General features: G+C 42.3%; 1 protein-coding gene across 3 annotated transcripts in view; it reads left to right on the top strand.

Annotated features, from left to right (window-relative positions):
• Positions 1–19,374, top strand: part of parp2 (poly (ADP-ribose) polymerase 2) — a gene marked incomplete at its 5' end in the record, with an annotated part of 93,742 nt that overhangs the window by 9,018 nt on the left and 65,350 nt on the right. For 2 of the 3 annotated variants that reach the window (XM_084326792.1, XM_084326793.1), the window contains 7 exons: positions 62–271; positions 392–556; positions 4,390–4,460; positions 8,279–8,329; positions 10,996–11,092; positions 17,107–17,182; positions 17,281–17,383. In XM_084326792.1, coding sequence (XP_084182918.1) covers positions 62–271; positions 392–556; positions 4,390–4,460; positions 8,279–8,329; positions 10,996–11,092; positions 17,107–17,182; positions 17,281–17,383 — 773 coding nt within the window. The remainder of the gene's footprint in view (positions 1–61; positions 272–391; positions 557–4,389; positions 4,461–8,278; positions 8,330–10,995; positions 11,093–17,106; positions 17,183–17,280; positions 17,384–19,374) is intronic. The other variant, XM_084326794.1, reaches the window with a different exon arrangement.

The raw sequence follows: 19,374 nt of genomic DNA, 5'->3' as shown, positions 1-19,374 counted from the left end.
TTAGCGTTCTGTCTCCCTCTGGTGGTTGTCATTAGCGTTCTGTCTGTCGTTCCCTCATCAGTGTGGCAGTGGGAGGGGGACCAAGGCCAGTGGGAGCCGTACCCTCCGCCAGCCTGCAGTTTACTGGACACAGCTGTCTCCAGCGGGGAAACCTCAGTCACTCTGACCCTGGGCTCCGGAACCGCCTATCGGGTCGACCTGAAGAAGATGGTCCAGATTAACCCGGCTACCAAGTACAAGAGGAAAATACGCTCTCATCAAGTCAAGCCAGGTCAGGTCAGAGAGAGAGAGAGAGAGAGAGAGAGAGAGAGAGAGAGAGATTGTCTTCATCTGTCTTGACATTTTAACAGCAGTTTAAAATATTTCCCTCAAACCTCCCCTCCCCATCCAGAGAGTTTGAGCAACTTACCGGATGAAAACGGGAGTCATGTTGGAGTTAAGGTGGAGGCAGAGGTGAAGGTGGAGGTGGAGGTGGAGCCGGCTGCCAAGAAGAGGAGAGGAGGGGGAAAGAGTGAGAGGAAAGCTCCACAGGCTAAAGAAGAGGTGGAGAGTAAAGGTACGTCAACGTAAACCTGTCTGTTTCCATGGCTCTTGTTGGTGGTACTTTCTTCTGTGATAATGTGGGGGGGGGGGGGGGGGGGGGGGGGGGGGCACAATATAATAACAGCACAATAAAACTTTATTGTCTACACACATTACAACATGAAAAATATTTTATTGGACACACACCCTGCACTCTACCTTATGCACATACACTACACGCAAGACACTTTCTGTAAATAGTTGACTATTTTATCTTACCTCTTTTATATTTTATTTGATGTTACTACTACTACCACCTATTGTTACCATTCTTGTATTCATTGTTTCTTAATTGTGCACTGTTGAGACTGAGCTCGAAACGCAATCATTTCATGACCTGCAATGCCCCCTGTATTGTTGTGTATTTGACAATAAAGAACTTGACCTTGAAAATTGCCTTTGGCCGCCATACCCAGGACACAACATCCATATCAGTAGAGCACAACACATAACCATGGGTGATTTCATTTAGTAAAATGTTGTGAGTGAGCCTTTTACTATTGTGTAGTATCCTATCTTATTACACTGTCTTTTTCTATTCTATTGTATTTTATATTCTTACAGCATTAGAAACACTGATCTGTGATTTCAATTAAATCTATGGAACTCTGTAGTATACTGTTAAAACCCTATTGTAGGGTCTTATTCTATTCTATTCTACACCCATCCTTGATTTAAAATCTATGGAACTACTGATGAAATACAAGCATACAAAAGCCGTAGTTAATCTAGGCCTATCAACACTAACACATGCAGTTAATCTAGGCCTATCAACACTAACACATGCAGTTAATCTAGGCCTATCAACACTAACACATGCAGTTAATCTAGGCCTATCAACACATGTAGTTAATCTAGGCCTATTAACACATGTAGTTAATCTAGGCCCATTAACACATGTAGTTAATCTAGGCCTATTAACACATGTAGTTAATCTAGGCCTATCAACACATGTAGTTAATCTAGGCATCTCAACACATGTAGTTAATCTAGGCCTATTAACACATGTAGTTAATCTAGGCATCTCAAACACATGTAGTTAATCTAGGCATCTCAAACACATGTAGTTAATCTAGGCCTATCAACATATGTAGTTAATCTAGGCCTATCAACACATGCAGTTAATATAGGCCTATCAACATATGTTGTTAATCTAGGCCTATCAACACATGTTGTTAATCTAGGCCTATCAACACATGTTGTTAATCTAGGCCTATCAACACATGTAGTTAATCTAGGCCTATCAACACTAACATAATGTAGTTAATCTAGGCCTATTAACACATGTAGTTAATCTAGGCCTATCAACACATGTAGTTAATCTAGGCCTATTAACACATGTAGTTAATCTAGGCCTATCAACACATGTAGTTAATCTAGGCCTATCAACACATGTAGTTAATCTAGGCATCTCAAACACATGTAGTTAATCTAGGCATCTCAAACACATGTAGTTAATCTAGGCCTATCAACATATGTAGTTAATCTAGGCCTATCAACACATGCAGTTAATATAGGCCTATCAACATATGTTGTTAATCTAGGCCTATCAACACATGTAGTTAATCTAGGCCTATCAACACATGTAGTTAATCTAGGCCTATTAACACATGTAGTTAATCTAGGCATCTCAACACATGTAGTTAATCTAGGCCTATCAACACATGCAGTTAATCTAGGCCTATCAACACATGTAGTTAATCTAGGCCTATCAACACATGCAGTTAATCTAGGCCTAGCACCATATGTAGTTAATCTAGGCCCATCAAGACATGTAGTTAATCTAGGCCTATCAACATATGTAGTTAATCTAGGCCTATCAACACATGCAGTTAATCTAGGCCTAGCACCATATGTAGTTAATCTAGGCCCATCAAGACATGTAGTTAATCTAGGCCTATATCAACACATGTTGTTAATCTAGGCCTAGCACCATATGTAGTTAATCTAGGCCTATCAACACATGCAGTTCATCTAGGCCCATCAACACATGCAGTTAATCTAGGCCTATTAACACATGTAGTTAAACTAGGCATCTCAACACATGTAGTTAATCTAGGCCTATCAACACATGTAGTTAATCTAGGCCTATCAACACATGTAGTTAATCTAGGCCTATTAACACATGTAGTTAATCTAGGCATCTCAACACATGTAGTTAATCTAGGCCTATCAACACATGCAGTTCATCTAGGCCCATCAACACATGCAGTTAATATAGGCCTATCAACATATGTTGTTAATCTAGGCCTATCAACACATGTAGTTAATCTAGGCCTATTAACACATGTAGTTAAACTAGGCATCTCAACACATGTAGTTAATCTAGGCCTATCAACACATGTAGTTAATCTAGGCCTATCAACACATGCAGTTAATCTAGGCCTATCAACACATGTAGTTAATCTAGGCCTATCAACACATGCAGTTAATCTAGGCCTATCAACACATGTAGTTAATCTAGGCCTATCAACACATGCAGTTAATCTAGGCCTATCAACACATGTAGTTAATCTAGGCCTATCAACACATGCAGTTAATCTAGGCCTAGCACCATATGTAGTTAATCTAGGCCCATCAACACATGTAGTTAATCTAGGCCTATCAACACATGTAGTTAATCTAGGCCTATCAACACATGTAGTTAATCTAGGCCTATCAACACATGCAGTTAATCTAGGCCTATCAACACATGCAGTTAACCTAGGCCTATCAACACATGTTGTTAATCTAGGCCTATCAACACATGCAGTTAATCTAGGCCTATCAACACATGTAGTTAATCTAGGCCTATCAACACATGCAGTTAATCTAGGCCTAGCACCATATGTAGTTAATCTAGGCCCATCAACACATGTAGTTAATCTAGGCCTATCAACATATGTAGTTAATCTAGGCCTATCAACACATGTAGTTAATCTAGGCCTATCAACACATGCAGTTAATCTAGGCCTATCAACACATGTTGTTAATCTAGGCCCATCAACACATGTAGTTAATCTAGGCCTATCAACATATGTAGTTAATCTAGGCCCATCAACACATGTAGTTAATCTAGGCCTATCAACATATGTAGTTAAAGGGGAACTCCAACATTTTGGGAAATTAGCTTATTTAACATCTTCCCTGGAGTTAGACAAGAAGATGCATACCTTTTTTGTCTCTGTGCGTGCATTTTAGCTTTGGGAATAGACGCTTCGTTAGCATAGCTTAGCTTCATCACTGGAAGTGAGGCAGGACAGTAGCCTTACAGTGCCTTACAGTGTATTGCAAGGTCTGACATTGACCAAATTTGATATGCATGACCTTGGTGGGCTCTAGGTCAACTCCTGAAAAGGGGGTCAATGTCAGACCTTGCAATCAAAAGTTAGGGGGCGCACTGAAATTATGGCAAGGGTTATTAGCCCCCTAACTTTTGATTGCAAAGTCTGACATTGACCCCCTTTTCAGGAGTTGACCTAGAGCCCACCAAGGTCATGCATATCAAGTTTGGTCAATGTCAGACCTTGCAATACACTGTAAGGCACTGTAAGGCTACTGTCCTGCCTCACTTCCAGTGATGAAGCTAAGCTATGCTAATGGAGCGTCTATTCCCAAAGCTAAAATGCACGCACAGAGACAAAAAAGTATGTATCTTCTTGTCTAACTCCAGGGAAGATGTTAAATAAGCTAATTTCCCAAAATGTTGGAGTTCCCCTTTAATCTAGGCATCTCAACATATGGTGATGAGCAGCATATGGTGTTCGTTTGTCATTTATGGAAAACACCATGTTTTGCTTAATGTGTTGCCACTGCTCCTTTGTACAGAGATCGTGAAGACGGTAGTTATGAAAGGCAAGGCTCCAGTGGACTCTGAATGCAAAGCCAAAGTGGGCAAGGTACAGTAGACTAGCTGTGATGGACAAACTACACACATTTCCTTACATTTACTTAAAGGAAAACTCCAACATTTTGGGAAATTAGCTTATTTAACATCTTCCCTGGAGTTAGACAAGAAGATACATACCTTTTTTGTCTCTGTGCGTGCATTTAGCTTTGGGAACAGTCGCTCCGTTAGCATAGCTTAGCTTCATCACTAGAAGTGAGGCAGGACAGTAGCCTGACGTTCCCTACAGGTTTGTTGATATTCTCATTCCTTCAAAGGATCCGAACCGATTGAAGTTTATGGATACCATGACTTAAAATCCTCTTACCTTGATGATTAAAAGCCTCCCCAATTTAGAAAACAGTAATCCAATGGCTGGTATTGATAATATACTACTAACTACTGGACGCTCGGAGCTAACCGGAGCTAACACAGAACAGGATGGTAAAGCAAATTTAATGACTTCCTTTCTGGGGTTTTCAAAATAAAAGTGCGATGTTTATAGCAGCGGAACATTTTTATTTTGTACATTATCTAATGTTAACACGAACCTAAACTAACTTTAGGTTAGTTGTAACGTTAGTTTAGGTTCGTGTTAACAATGTTAATAATTAGACATTTTCGTTTTCTAAGCAGATATATACTCTGAACTATTTTTTGCCAAACCACTGCTGCCTGGGCGCAGTGATTTTATCACCTCAAAAGCCCTGTTTTTCAAAAAACAACAGTTATTTGGAGTAGGGCTGTCACTAACGACTATTTTGTTATCGATTAATCAGTTAATTATTTTATCGATTAGTCGATTAATCATTAACACTTTCAGTGCCACAAGGTGGCGCCAGAGTTAGCTCTTGAATGCCACCATCGGCGCCAATGTTACGCTTAATATCGCCTAATCTATGTTTTAAATTATGGCTATGTGTCTAATCTGCCCGTCGCTTATCAAAGAATCCTTTTCCAGTCAGTGCTGTTAAGGCAGATTGGTTTTTTATCGCTTCATTTCCGTTTGAGAGCATTTTGAAAAGCACCCGTTTTGAGGTTAAAAAACTGTCCATTCTGGGCCATTCTGTGATAATCGTCTTTTACTGGAATATTCCAGAACGTTGATATTTGTCGGCCTATTTATGAATCGTTTTCAAATAAACGCTAGATGATCAATATTATACGTACACGCACGCACATTCGAGCCGCGCACGGATAATCGCCGTGTTCATTTCCTCTTAGATTTTTACAGTGAAACCGATAGAGCCCATTTCACAAAACAGCTTATAACTTCATCAAAACGAGTCTGATTATCCTAACACTGATAACATAGATTCCTTACCTGACATCAGATGGTATCCAACTGGTATATTCCAAATTCCTGATCACCATTCGAAAAAATCGATAAGTGTATAGATCCAACGTGATACAGTAGTACACATGATTCCGCGGGGCTCAGAGGCTCCAGAATGAACTCTGATAACCCCGGCTGCATCAGTGGACTGGAAAATGTGGAGTACAGGATTTTTTTCCCCATCCATTTTCATTGAGTCCATTCCAAAATCCCTTATGTCATCTGGGAGACGATAGGGGGCGCTTTTTTCCACATCTGATCGCCGGCGGCGCTCGGGTAGACTAGGGTAGGCTCGCGTGATGCAATATGATTTCAGATCGCAAAAAAAAAAGGAAAAAAAAAATTCCGAGAAATCTCGTGAGTGGCTTTCAACGAGATATTAATAATTCAGAGAAAACTCGTGAGTGGCATAGAAAGTGTTAACCATTAATTTACCAGAAAAATCTATTTCAATTGAATATTTCAAAATGTTTAACTCAATCTGCACCGTCCACGTATATATACGTGTTTGCTCGACAACCGTTGAACGCCAATCACGTATATATCGATTTTAATATTCTATTCAGTGTCACGGACCTGTATGTTGCCGTTAAAAGCAATAGGGTATATCTGCAGAGCCCAATGTCTGGGCGGGGCCTGTACTGTGCGTGGGTGGGGCGTCAGGGCCTGTACTGTGCGTGGGCGGGGCATCGGGGCCTGTACCGCGCAGTGCACTACTGCGCATGCGGATGGGGGGGGGGGGGGTGGCTCTCTCGCTCTCTCTCTCGTGTGACATTAGCGGACAGACACGTGTTACTTTCGTCTTGTTTACATCAGGATCCCCCATTTTCAATTGATAATGACATTTATGACATACACAACATACGGATATACCAGGGTTTCCGTTATTTGACCGGCAAAATCTGTTGAAGTCCGACATATTTAATCTCTCCGGTCATAATGTCCGGTGAAAATAATTCCCTCTAAGCACAATTTGATTATTTGAATTGTATACTTTAAATTTGAATTGTTGTACTTTAAAGCGTGGTCCAGCTAGAACGGCATAAGGCTAATGGCTGGCAGTGAATGAGTTAATGAGAATCCTCATCCTTTTTAGCTTTTAGATAAAAAAAAAACTACCAGCCAGAGAGATTATTACTGGCCATAAATAGCTTTTTAGTATATTTCCATGAATTATTATATGTATTGTGTGTTTTCGCTCCACTCCACGCTATGGTAATGCTTGTGACAGCACAGGAGATACGATTAAAATGTATTTTTTATATATAGGCTTTATACATATTTAAATCAATATCTTCCTTTTGAATAAAATAGGCTCAGGAATCAGGATTGTTAAAGCTAATTAGCCTAATCCATGTGAAAAAGAGTAGCATATAGTAAATGTATGCACACATACACACACGAGAGGGCGAATAGCTTATAGCAGACTTAATGATGTTACAATATTTTTGCTAATGAAGTGAAATATTTATTATCATCAACTATCAAGTTAGTTTTTATAGTGTACATTTTGGCTACTTCATTGATCATCATCATTATTGAACGTACAGAGAGAGACCCCCCCCCCCCCCCTTTCCTCACTATTAGAACTCCATGAAACTGATTTATCCCGTGCCTGTGAGCTAGCTTAGCTTAGTTAGCACTAGCAGCTAACTAAAGGTGTTTAACCGCAACAGCCATATAGTAATGGCGAGGATATAAATCATGTTAAAGACGCATTTATTGGACCCGTTTCTCAGAGTTTACATAGAAACAGCGCAACTCCCAAGAGGAGTTATCACAGGCTATAGAACGCAGGGTTGGAGCTGCCAAGCTGCTTCTAAACTGTAAAGTGTGGGTATCAGCCAGGCTCAGCCCCTCGCTTCCAGCTGGAGCGAAACACGGAAGTTATGTGACTGTCCTGGCTCTAGGCGGAATCACGAATAGTGGTCTTAAGAGAAGTTAATTCTATTTTGAACGTGATTCACTGCGCATTAGTTAGATTACACATTGCGCATGTTATGACTTTGAATGTCTGCCAATTCCACTGCAAAAGGCACATTTAACAATACGATGCGTCGATCATGAATATGCAAATCGACAAAATGTACTTGTCGACTAGGTCGACGAATCGTGACAGCCCTAATTTGGAGTGTATTTCGTGACTGTTGGGAACTAGGCTACACTGGCACAGCTACTTCCAGTGAATGACGCTAAGCTAGGCTAATGGTGCAGCTGTTCCCTAAGCCTAATGCATGCACAGAGAAGAAAAGGGTATGTATCTGCTTGTCTAACTCCAGGGTAGATGGCAAATAAGCTAATTTCCCAAAAAGTTGGCATGTTCCTTTAAGTACAAGTCGATATATCCTGATCGAATGGTACTCTGGTAAATGTCCTTAATTTATAGTTCTACTAAAGTAAAAGTATAAAAGTAAATGATATTGAAAGAACTTAAGTACTTAAGTATTTCCATGCTTGGGACTGTTAATTATCTCTATATTTTCTCTTCTTCCTAGGCCTATGTTTACAATGAAGGAAATGAAGTTTATGATGTGATGCTGAACCAGGTACAAAAATGTTAAGATAACTAGGATGGCAAGCCTGCCGCGATAAGCTATAAATCGATTAATTGCCGCGATAATTAAAATGAATGCAATGATTTTGACGGGCGCGATTAATTGCTATTTGCGCGTTTGTTTTAATGAGGCGGACCCAGTGCCCCTTGTCAGTCACTGTCCGTGTTGGGAGGCGGGCCGCTGGCTTTACTACAGAGCACAGCACAGGAGCTCCGTGGGGCTAACGTTACCCCTCATTGTGTCTATTCTACTAGCATTAACGTTACTCATACAAACAGAGTAAACACAGTTTTCAATCAATCAATCAATAACAACATTAACGAGACCCTCGTTGTGTCTATTCTGCTAACGCTAACGTTACCTCTCATTGTGTCTATTCTACAAGCGTTAACGTTAGCTAGGCTGTCTATGCTAACGTTAACATTAGGCTAACAAGCTGTAACGTTACCAGTCGCGTCTATTTGCTAACGTTAGCATTAGGTAATAACCGGTTTAAAATGGATGGTGATTACCTCACGTTGTGTCTATTCTACTAGCATTAACGTTACTCATACAAACAATCAATAGCGAGTTATATTGATCACGCTATGTACGATAGCCATGCTAAAACGCTAGCACAACATTAGCACCTAACCTAACAACAAGCCTTAACAAGTCAGCGATCTTTTTGCGAGACTAAACTCTCCGCTCGGTGGCAAATTGTGTTGATGTCGGTTTTGTTTAATCAATAAATGAGGCAGAATACACAGTGACTGTATCCTTTGTTTATTGCACTTGTGCCTGCTGCAAACATAATGATTATGAAATCCTAGAGACGCGTCTCTATTCTGACCAATCAGTGGTCTGCAGTGTTTCACGTGACTTTTCTGGTACCCAAAGTACCTGATAATCACAACAATACTTCCGGTCCGGTCGGTGGGCTTCAAAATAAAAGTCTAAAACACAGGAAAAGACGGAGCGGTGGGCTTCAAAATAAAAGTTTTGGGAAATAAATTTCTCCAAAAAAAAAATTCTCTAACCGGTCGCAATAATATCGCTTATCGCGATATTTTCGGGGGCAATTAATCGCCCAGCAAAATGTGTTATCGTGGCAGGCCATTGGCAATCAACACCCACACTACAGCACACATTGACCTGTAAACCCTAACTCTAACCCTAGACTATAATGTTGTGTTAATCTCAATACTCTTGTACTGTATTGGCACCAAGAGCCTGATGTTAAGCTATATATGTAGAGGAGATGTTTCTACTTCAGGACATCTGAAAAGGACGTACTGGAAGCGATAACGAATCTCTTGCAGGACAAAATGGTACCAACTCCATCCAAATGATTATCCATTAGGGGTGTAGCGGTACACAACAACCACGGTTCGGTACGTACCTCGGTTTTGAAGTCACGGTTCGGTACGTACCTCGGTTTTGAAGTCACCGTTTGGTATCTACCTCGGTTTTGAAGTCACGGTTCGGTATGTACCTCGGTTTTGAAGTCACGGTTCGGTACGTACCTCGGTTTTGAAGTCACGGTTCGGTACGTACCTCAGTTTTGAAGTTACGGTTCGGTATGCACCTTGGTTTTGAAGTCACGGTTCAGTAGGGGTTTTCGGTACAGTGGGGGAAAGTTTGGCTTTCCATGTTCCACTCAGGGGTGATGTAGTGTGCAGTTACTGTTAAGTAGGGCCGTCAATGAATATTCTATATTAAAATTAATAATAATTTTTTTTTAACAATTACATTATAAAAACTGTAGATAGGTCTTCTAGCTCTGGTGTTTGTGTTTGCCATACTATGAGGCTATGCTAAATTACAGGTAATCTCTCAGTGGTGTGCATGGGCTGAACGAACAACATCCGGCCCTTTTGCGCAAGTAAGATTTTGGGAAGGGGGTGAACTGGGAGTTTTAAATTTAGTTCCACACGAAGTAACGTTGTATTCGTGCGGTACACAGCGCATACTGAACAGGCGGTCCCATAGCAAAACGGTTCGGTACAAATACACCCCTAGTATCCATGTGTCGTTTGTGACCCACCAGTTTTCTCCAGTGAGGACAGAGTCGTGTTTCAACACTAAGCTAATGAAATCCTATCGGTGATAATTCACTGAGCTAATGAAATCCTATCGGTGATAATTCACTGAGCTAATGAAATCCTATCGGTGATAATTCACTGAGTTAATGAAATCCTATCGGTGATAATTCACTGAGTTAATGAAATCCTATCGGTGATAATTCACTGAGCTAATGAAATCCTATCGGTGATAATTCACTGAGCTAATGAAATCCTATCAGTGATAATTCACTGAGTTAATGAAATCCTATCGGTGATAATTCACTGAGTTAATGAAATCCTATCGGTGATAATTCACTGAGTTAATGGATTCCCATCAGTGATAATTCACTGAGTTAATGAATTCCTATCGGTGATAATTGACTGAGTTAATGGATTCCTATCTGTGATAATTCACTGAGTTAATGAATTCCTATCGGTGATAATTGACTGAGTTAATGGATTCCTATCTGTGATAATTCACTGAGTTAATGAATTCCTATCGGTGATAATTCACAGGTTGCATGCAGCTGTCCCAAAATGTCAAGTAACTGAATTAATTAATTTGTCATATGATTTGATGTACAGTACACCTTCTGTCATTTGCTCTTGCAGACAAACCTTCAGTTTAACAACAACAAATACTACTTGATCCAGCTGCTGCAGGATGAAGGCTCCAAGGCCTACAGTGTGTGGATGAGGTGGGGCAGAGGTAGGCTACTGTTCACCAGGGCTACAGTGTGGATGAGGTGGGGCAGAGGTAGGCTACTGTTCACCAGGGCTACAGTGTGGATGAGGTGGAGCAGAGGTAGGCTACTGCTCACCAGGGCTACAGTGTGTGGATGAGGTGGGGCAGAGGTAGGCTACTGTTCACCAGGGCTACAGTGTGTGGATGAGGTGGGGCAGAGGTAGGCTACTGTTCACCAGGGCTACAGTGTGTGGATGAGGTGGGGCAGAGGTAGGCTACTGCTCACCAGGGCTACAGTGTGTGGATGAGAGTGGGCAGAGGTAGGCTACTGTTCACCAGGGCTACAGTGTGTGGATGAGGTGGGGCAGAGGTAGGCTACTGCTCACCAGGGCTACAGTGTGTGGATGAGGTGGGGCAGAGGTAGGCTACTGTTCACCAGGGCTACAGTGTGTGGATGAGGTGGAGCAGAGGTAGGCTACTGCTCACCAGGGCTTCAGTGTGTGGATGAGGTGGGGCAGAGGTAGGCTACTGCTCACCAGGGCTACAGTGTGTGGATGAGGTGGAGCAGAGGTAGGCTACTGCTCACCAGGGCTTCAGTGTGTGGATGAGAGTGGGCAGAGGTAGGCTACTGCTCACCAGGGCTACAGTGTGTGGATGAGAGTGGGCAGAGGTAGGCTACTGCTCACCAGGGCTACAGTGTGTGGATGAGAGTGGGCAGAGGTAGGCTACTGTTCACCTAGGGCTGGGCGATAAAACGATAACGATAAATATCGCGATAAATTATTTCCTCGAAATAAACATGAAACGTGGTCGCAAAGTTTCGATATATCGATTTTCCAAGTTTGGCTCCGCTCAGCCTGAGATGCATCCATCTGCAGCCTCGGCTCAACACACTCACTAACAACAACCAACGTTACGTGATGACGTGACGTGCTTTACGTGATGACGTGACGTGCTTACGCACCACAGCTCCAGATGCGCCACTGTTTTGGTTTAGGACTCAAGGCTGGCGCTAGGATAATTAGCTTGCACGGCACTATTTTATATATTTACGTGCCGAGTATGTGTGTGGCGTGAATTCTGATGCCACGATTATAGTAGTGTGTGGTATACGGTGGACGTCATTGCAATGTATTCGGGCGGAACAGAGTATTTTAGGGATATTTAGGACATTTGGATACATGCGTGGCTAGGATAATAGCTTGCACGGCGCAATTTTATATATTTACGTGCCGAGTATGTATGTGGCGTGAATTCTGATGCCACGGTTATAGTAGTGTGTGGTATACGGTGGACATCGTTGCAATTTATTGGGGCGGAACAGAGTATTTTAGGGATATTTACTAGTACATTGTCATGGGATTGTCTCGCTCTGGCTAACTGCTAACGTGCGCGGACTGATGACGACATCAACTCGAGACATTCGCAGCAGAAAAACAAGTCCATCGGCGCCGGGCATAATAAGTTAATTAAACTTGACAGACATTATATCGACGATAATTATCGATATCGAGTTATATGAAAATAATTTTATAATTTTATCGCGATAACGTTTTTGGTCATATCGCCCAGCCCTATGTTCACCCTCTGGCCGAAATCATCCAGAAACACAACATTTCATATCACTTTTATGCCGATGACTCCCAAATCTACCTTCCCCTCAACCCCTCTGACACAGCTAACCTAGACTCTCTTAAAAACTGTCTTGGGGACATAAAAAGCTGGATGGCCCTCAACTTCTTACAGCTAAATGAAAATAAAACAGAGATCATTTTGTTTGGCCCCCCCTCTTCCACCAAAACACTCCAACAGCCTAGGACAACTCTCCACCCACCTCAAACCCCACGTCAAGAGCCTGGGTGTAATCTTTGACCCAGAGCTCAAATTCGACCGGCAGGTAAATGCCGTAGTCAAGTCATGCTTCTTCCAACTCCGCAACATCAGTAAAATAAAACCAATCCTTTCACCCGTCGACCTGGAAACGGTAGTTGTTGTGAAGGGCCAGATTAAACCGAATATATATATTTATTTATATATATATATTTAATTGTATTTGTATATTCTCTAATATTCCCTGATATCCCTTGTATATTCCTTGTACAATATGCATTGAATATCCATTCTAGCCTACTGAACATCCCATAATAGTCTCCATTCTACTATTGGTCGAGACCTTGGTGCCAGGCTGCCATACCCCTCAGACCCAGTTCAAACGTACCGCTCGACATGTACGAACAAGTCCTAGTTCCGCGTAGGAATTTGGCTACCGCACCACTAATGGGACTATTTGTTCATAGTGCGTATATATACTGCGCTACTAAAGTAGGACTTTCTTTTCAGTCCAGTTTCTTACCCTCCAATAGAGTCACAGACGTAAAGCCTCCCCGCGATGCCACGTGTGGGAGTAAGGCCAAGTTCGGCCTACCATCGGTATTGAGACATCGTGTATATTAATATTTGAATAGTCATATTTGGCACTATATCGTCGAGTTGGACGTAGTCTATTAAGCTAATAATAGTCTGGTAATATATAGTGTTTCGTGCGGTGAGAATACTACCGTAGTCAGTACCCCATCGTTTCGGGCAGAGAACTGGCTGCTTACCCAGGGTGGTTGACCCTATGTGAAGCTGCACCCGAGGAGCCCCAGAGCCGACGAGCGAGTGGACCTGTATACCGGATTATTCTACCGACGACAGCCCGCCTTCCCAGGCACGGATTATGCTTTGGATACTTTGATTATTCTATGGATAAAGACCCCCGACACTACCGTGTGTTGGAACCCCCCCCCCCTGGAGAGGACGCAAGGTGAGGAGACGCTCTGCAAGACGAGGTCTCTCCACATCTCTCCCCCGTGGACCGGAGAGAGCCGGCCCACAAAGAGTCCACCTGCTTTCATCTGTGGTCCAAGGATCGCCGGCGCATTGAACGGCACTACAGTGGGTTCACCTGGGATACCCTTGGCCGGACGAGGCAGCTGGATTCTACCCCCCCCCCCTCCTACTCCTGTCGGCTTACAAGCGACCGGATTAACCCCCTCTAGTGTATCCAGCCTATAATCATTAAAGTATCATTGCTGTTATTCCTTAACTGTTCCAGGTCGTATGTTTACCACCTGCGCCTTCAGAGATTGGACATTATCTATTGATATACCGACGAATACTCCTTGCCATAAAAGTGCATACTATTTCAATTCATAAATGTAATTAAGTGATTAAGTGTTTATTCTACACACCATCGCTGTGTAGGAAATAAAGACCTGTTTCTAATTCGTACATTTGTATTGGATCCGTTTCATCTACGTGAGAGTGTTCATGATAATATATTTATGCCGTGTACTGGGTGGCCGAATATTAAGTACAAAGGTAGTGGTAGTAAGTATCATATCTAGTAATACAGTCAGGGAATTGTACCCCTCAGTTACAGTAGTCAATGCATTCATCACTTCACGCCTTGACTACTGCAATGCCCTCTACACCGGCATCAGTCAGGCAGCCATGTCCCGCCTCAAAATGGTCCAGCACTCTGCAGCTAGGTTCCTTACCGGCACCAGAAAGAGAGAGCACATCACACCAGTCCTAGCCTCCCTACACTGGCTCCCAGTCCCACTTAGAATAGACTTCAAAATCCTCCTCCTCACCTTTAAGGCACTATCGGGTGCAGCACCCCTATACATCACCGAGCTCATCACCCCCTACGCAGCACCCAGGTCACTAAGATCCTCCAACCAGGCTCGGCTGGTCCCCCCCTGCACCAGACTCAAAAAGAGAGGCGATCGCTCCTTCAAGGCCGTGGCCCCCAAGCTATGGAACCAGCTTCCCCTGGAGATCCGATCTGCCCCCTCGCTGGAGACATTTAAGGCCCGTCTAAAAACCCACTTCTATTCCCTGGCCTTCAATAAACCCTGATTCTTCCACACCCTAACTCACACACTCCCATGTAATTTTATCCTGCCCCCTCCCTCTTGTATCTATTCTTATGCTCCTCTGTCCCCCGTGTGCTACTGTACTTTGTGTTCCCCTATCCGTGTGTTGTCCTACTGTCCTATTCTCTGAATGTACTGTCTTGTCCTGCTGTGCCTTTTTGTATTTTTGTATTTGTGTATTTTATATTAGGACATTGATTTTAAGCTTTGATTGTACAGCACTTTGGTTGGCTCTGGCCTGCCACGATAACACATTTTGCTGGGCGATTAATTGCCCCCGAAAATATCGCGATAAGCGATATTATTGCGACCGGTTAGAGAATTTTTTTTTTGGAGACATTTATTTCCCAAAACTTTTATTTTGAAGTCCACCGCTCCGTCTTTTCCTGTGTTTTAGACTTTTATTTTGAAGCCCACCGACCGGACCGGAAGTATTGTTGTGATTATCAGGTACTTTGGGTACCAGAAAAGTCACGTGAAACACTGCAGACCACTGATTGGTCAGAATAGAGACGCGTCTCTAGGATTTCATAATCATTATGTTTGCAGCAGGCACAAGTGCAATAAACAAAGGATACAGTCACTGTGTATTCTGCCTCATTTATTGATTAAACAAAACCGACATCAACACAATTTGCCACCGAGCGGAGAGTTTAGTCTCGCAAAAAGATCGCTGACTTGTTAAGGCTTGTTGTTAGGTTAGGTGCTAATGTTGTGCTAGCGTTTTAGCATGGCTATCGTACATAGCGTGATCAATATAACTCGCTATTGATTGTTTGTATGAGTAACGTTAATGCTAGTAGAATAGACACAACGTGAGGTAATCACCATCCATTTTAAACCGGTTATTACCTAATGCTAACGTTAGCAAATAGACGCGACTGGTAACGTTACAGCTTGTTAGCCTAATGTTAACGTTAGCATAGACAGCCTAGCTAACGTTAACGCTTGTAGAATAGACACAATGAGAGGTAACGTTAGCGTTAGCAGAATAGACACAACGAGGGTCTCGTTAATGTTGTTATTGATTGATTGATTGAAAACTGTGTTTACTCTGTTTGTATGAGTAACGTTAATGCTAGTAGAATAGACACAATGAGGGGTAACGTTAGCCCCACGGAGCTCCTGTGCTGTGCTCTGTAGTAAAGCCAGCGGCCCGCCTCCCAACACGGACAGTGACTGACAAGGGGCACTGGGTCCGCCTCATTAAAACAAACGCGCAAATAGCAATTAATCGCGCCCGTCAAAATCATTGCATTCATTTTAATTATCGCGGCAATTAATCGATTTATTGCTTATCGCGGCAGGCCTAGCTCTTGTGCTTTTAAACGTGCTATATAAATAAATTACTTGACTTGACTTTCACCAGGGCTTCAGTGTGTGGATGAGAGTGGGCAGAGGTAGGCTACTGTTCACCAGGGCTACAGTGTGTGGATGAGAGTGGGCAGAGGTAGGCTACTGCTCACCAGGGCTACAGTGTGTGGATGAGAGTGGGCAGAGGTAGGCTACTGTTCACCAGGGCTTCAGTGTGTGGATGAGAGTGGGCAGAGGTAGGCTACTGCTCACCAGGGCTTCAGTGTGTGGATCAGAGGGGGCAGATTTCCCCAATAGGGAAATTCATTCTTGTTTGATGATCAAGAGGCACCTTTTATTTGTTTTAAGTGAAGTTTGGTGAAAAAGCAAGTTATTGCACTATTAATCCCAATAGGGACATTCATCTTTGTTTGATCAAGAGTAACTTTTTATATATATATGTATATATATATATATATATATAGATATATATATATATATATATATATATATGTATATATTATTTTTAAGTGAAGATTGGTGAAAGTTAGGTTTGCACTTCAATCCCAATAGGGAAATTCATCTTGGTTTGATACTTTTTTGTGTAAAATTAAAACAAAGCTTATTTGAATGATTTCCTTGGCGTTTCTAGTTTTTAAGAGAAAAAAATCTATTCAAATCGTAAATCGGATGTGGTGTGAAAAAATCTGAGATTTAATTTTAGGCCATATCGCCCAGCCCTAGGGCAGAGGCTCCACCATGTAGTGGGGCAACGCAGGGATTGTAAACACCTAACTCCTGATCTGTACTTTGCTCCTCCAGTGGGGAAGGTTGGACAGAGCAGTTTGACACCCTGCGGTGGAGATCTCTCGAAGGCCAAGGACGTGTTCAAGAAAAAGTGAGTTTGTATAACGAGAAGAAAGAGTTTTCAGAGAGACGTTCAGAAAGTTGTTTGGACAAACTTACGGAAAAAGGGGCTCCTTTCTTCTGCCGCAGATTCCTGGACAAGACCAAGAACGACTGGGAGCATCGGGCCAACTTTGACAAGGTGTTCGGGAAATACGACCTGGTGTTCATGGACTACAACAGTAATGACAAGGCAAGGCTGGTCTCCACCAACTGTATTATTAACTACTAGGTCTGTCAGTTTATCGCGTTAATTAGATTAATTAATTACACAGCAAATTATCGCGTTATGAAAATTAACTCAAAATTAATTAAAGATTTTTTTCTTTTTCTTTTAATAAATTTGTATCTCATTCATTCCATAAGAACGTAGAATACACATTTACAGACTTTTTTTTAATGTGGTTCATTTGCATGTTCTTGGTATCTGATTCTAGGGACATCTATGGATCTCAGGGAATGTATTCCCAGTGTCAGAAATACTGTGTCTGTTACTAGGCTTGAGTAAATTGTAATGAACCAAATGAGAATATCAATAAATTTTTTTTTTTTATCTTTGACTGTGAATAACACCATGCTAAAATTGACCAGACCTGACAAATCTAAGCAAATTAATAAATGAAAGATGATTAAACAGAAGGTTTTGTAGATACAGTACTGAATTCTGCCATCCGGACACATGCAATTTGAATTTCTTTTATAGAATATAGAATATCAGGCATAAAATGGTTATGCGATTAATTAATTACAAATCCAAATCCTGTAATTAATTAGATACAGAAAGAAGTGGAAAAACAGCTATATAGAGGAGAAGACCCAGCAAAACAGAATTAATTAGATAAATAATTTTTTATCGCCTGACAGCACTATTAACTACTTGTACCACCCTTTGCACCAACAGCTCTGGTTAAACATTCCCCTGTTGGGGCCCTGGTTAAACATTCCCCTGTTGGGGCCCTGGTTAAACATTCCCATGTTGGTTCCCTGGTTAAACATTCCCATGTTGGTTCCCTGGTTAAACATTCCCATGTTGGTTCCCTGGTTAAACATTCCCATGTTGGTTCCCTGGTTAAACATTCCTGTGTTCGTTCCCTGGTTAAACATTCCCATGTTGGTTCCCTGGTTAAACATTCCTGTGTTTGTTCCCTGGTTAAACATTCCCATGTTGGTTCCCTGGTTAAACATTCCCATATTGGTTCCCTGGTTAAACATTCCCATGTTGGTTCCCTGCTTAAACATTCCTGTGTTCGTTCCCTGGTTAAACATTCCCATGTTGGTTCCCTGGTTAAACATTCCTGTGTTGGTTCCCTGGTTAAACATTCCTGTGTTGGGGCCCTGGTTAAACATTCCTGTGTTGATTCCCTGGTTAAACATTCCCCAATATCGACTTTCCCCAAAATGGGACTGAAAAACAATTTTTTTTAATGAAAAATATATATATAAAAAAAAAAAAGTATTAAAAAAAAAACTTTTCTGAGTTTTTTTTTTAAAAATTTTTTTGGACCTCCATGTTTTGGGGGTATTCGTCGGAAAAATCCGATCCGGGATGAGGCTCCCGTCAGTCGGGCACGAACTGCGGGTTTTCAGCCTCTCTCCAGGCTCCTGGAGCCTCTCTGAAGCTGTCTCCATATACTCGGGATGGAACCTGTCTGTGAGTACCCCCCTGCGCACGACATAGCGGAGGACGGCCGATTTTCGAGGGCCGTGGGGGAGAGTTCATTTGGCCATGTCCGCTTTTTCCTTGCATGATTTTGCGCGCCGCGTGGGAGCAAATTCGAGACACATATTCGGTTGCAAAAAGGTGTCCCACGGTCTCCTCTATGGCCGGGAATATTTTCACGCGGAACGGAATCACGCGGCGCCCGTGGCACACTTTTCCGTTTCGGCGAGTTTATTGACCCTTGTCGGCTTTCCTCTTCTAAGCGTTTTCGGGGCTACATGTGAATGAGTAATAGTTGCGGGACGCCGAGATGTAGATGGTAGAAAGCTCGCATGGATCCTATAATAGGCTCACTTAATACAGCGTTTTGAAAATCACGCGAAACAGTCAGGGTCGCGAACCGACCTTTTCCCCTCGTTTTCGATGCGGGAAGTGATTTAGGAAAAGATTCCCCACGCCGAGAGGTACCCGTGGATTTAATCTTGCAGGGATTGGGGCAATAGTTTTCCCGTGGGAGCCGTCCC

This window comes from Notolepis coatsorum, assembly GCF_963971535.1.
Source record: "Notolepis coatsorum genome assembly, chromosome: 13".
NCBI lineage: Eukaryota > Metazoa > Chordata > Actinopteri > Aulopiformes > Paralepididae > Notolepis > Notolepis coatsorum.
The sequence above is the reverse complement of the archived record's forward strand: the minus strand, read 5'-3'. Positions and strand labels throughout refer to the sequence as shown.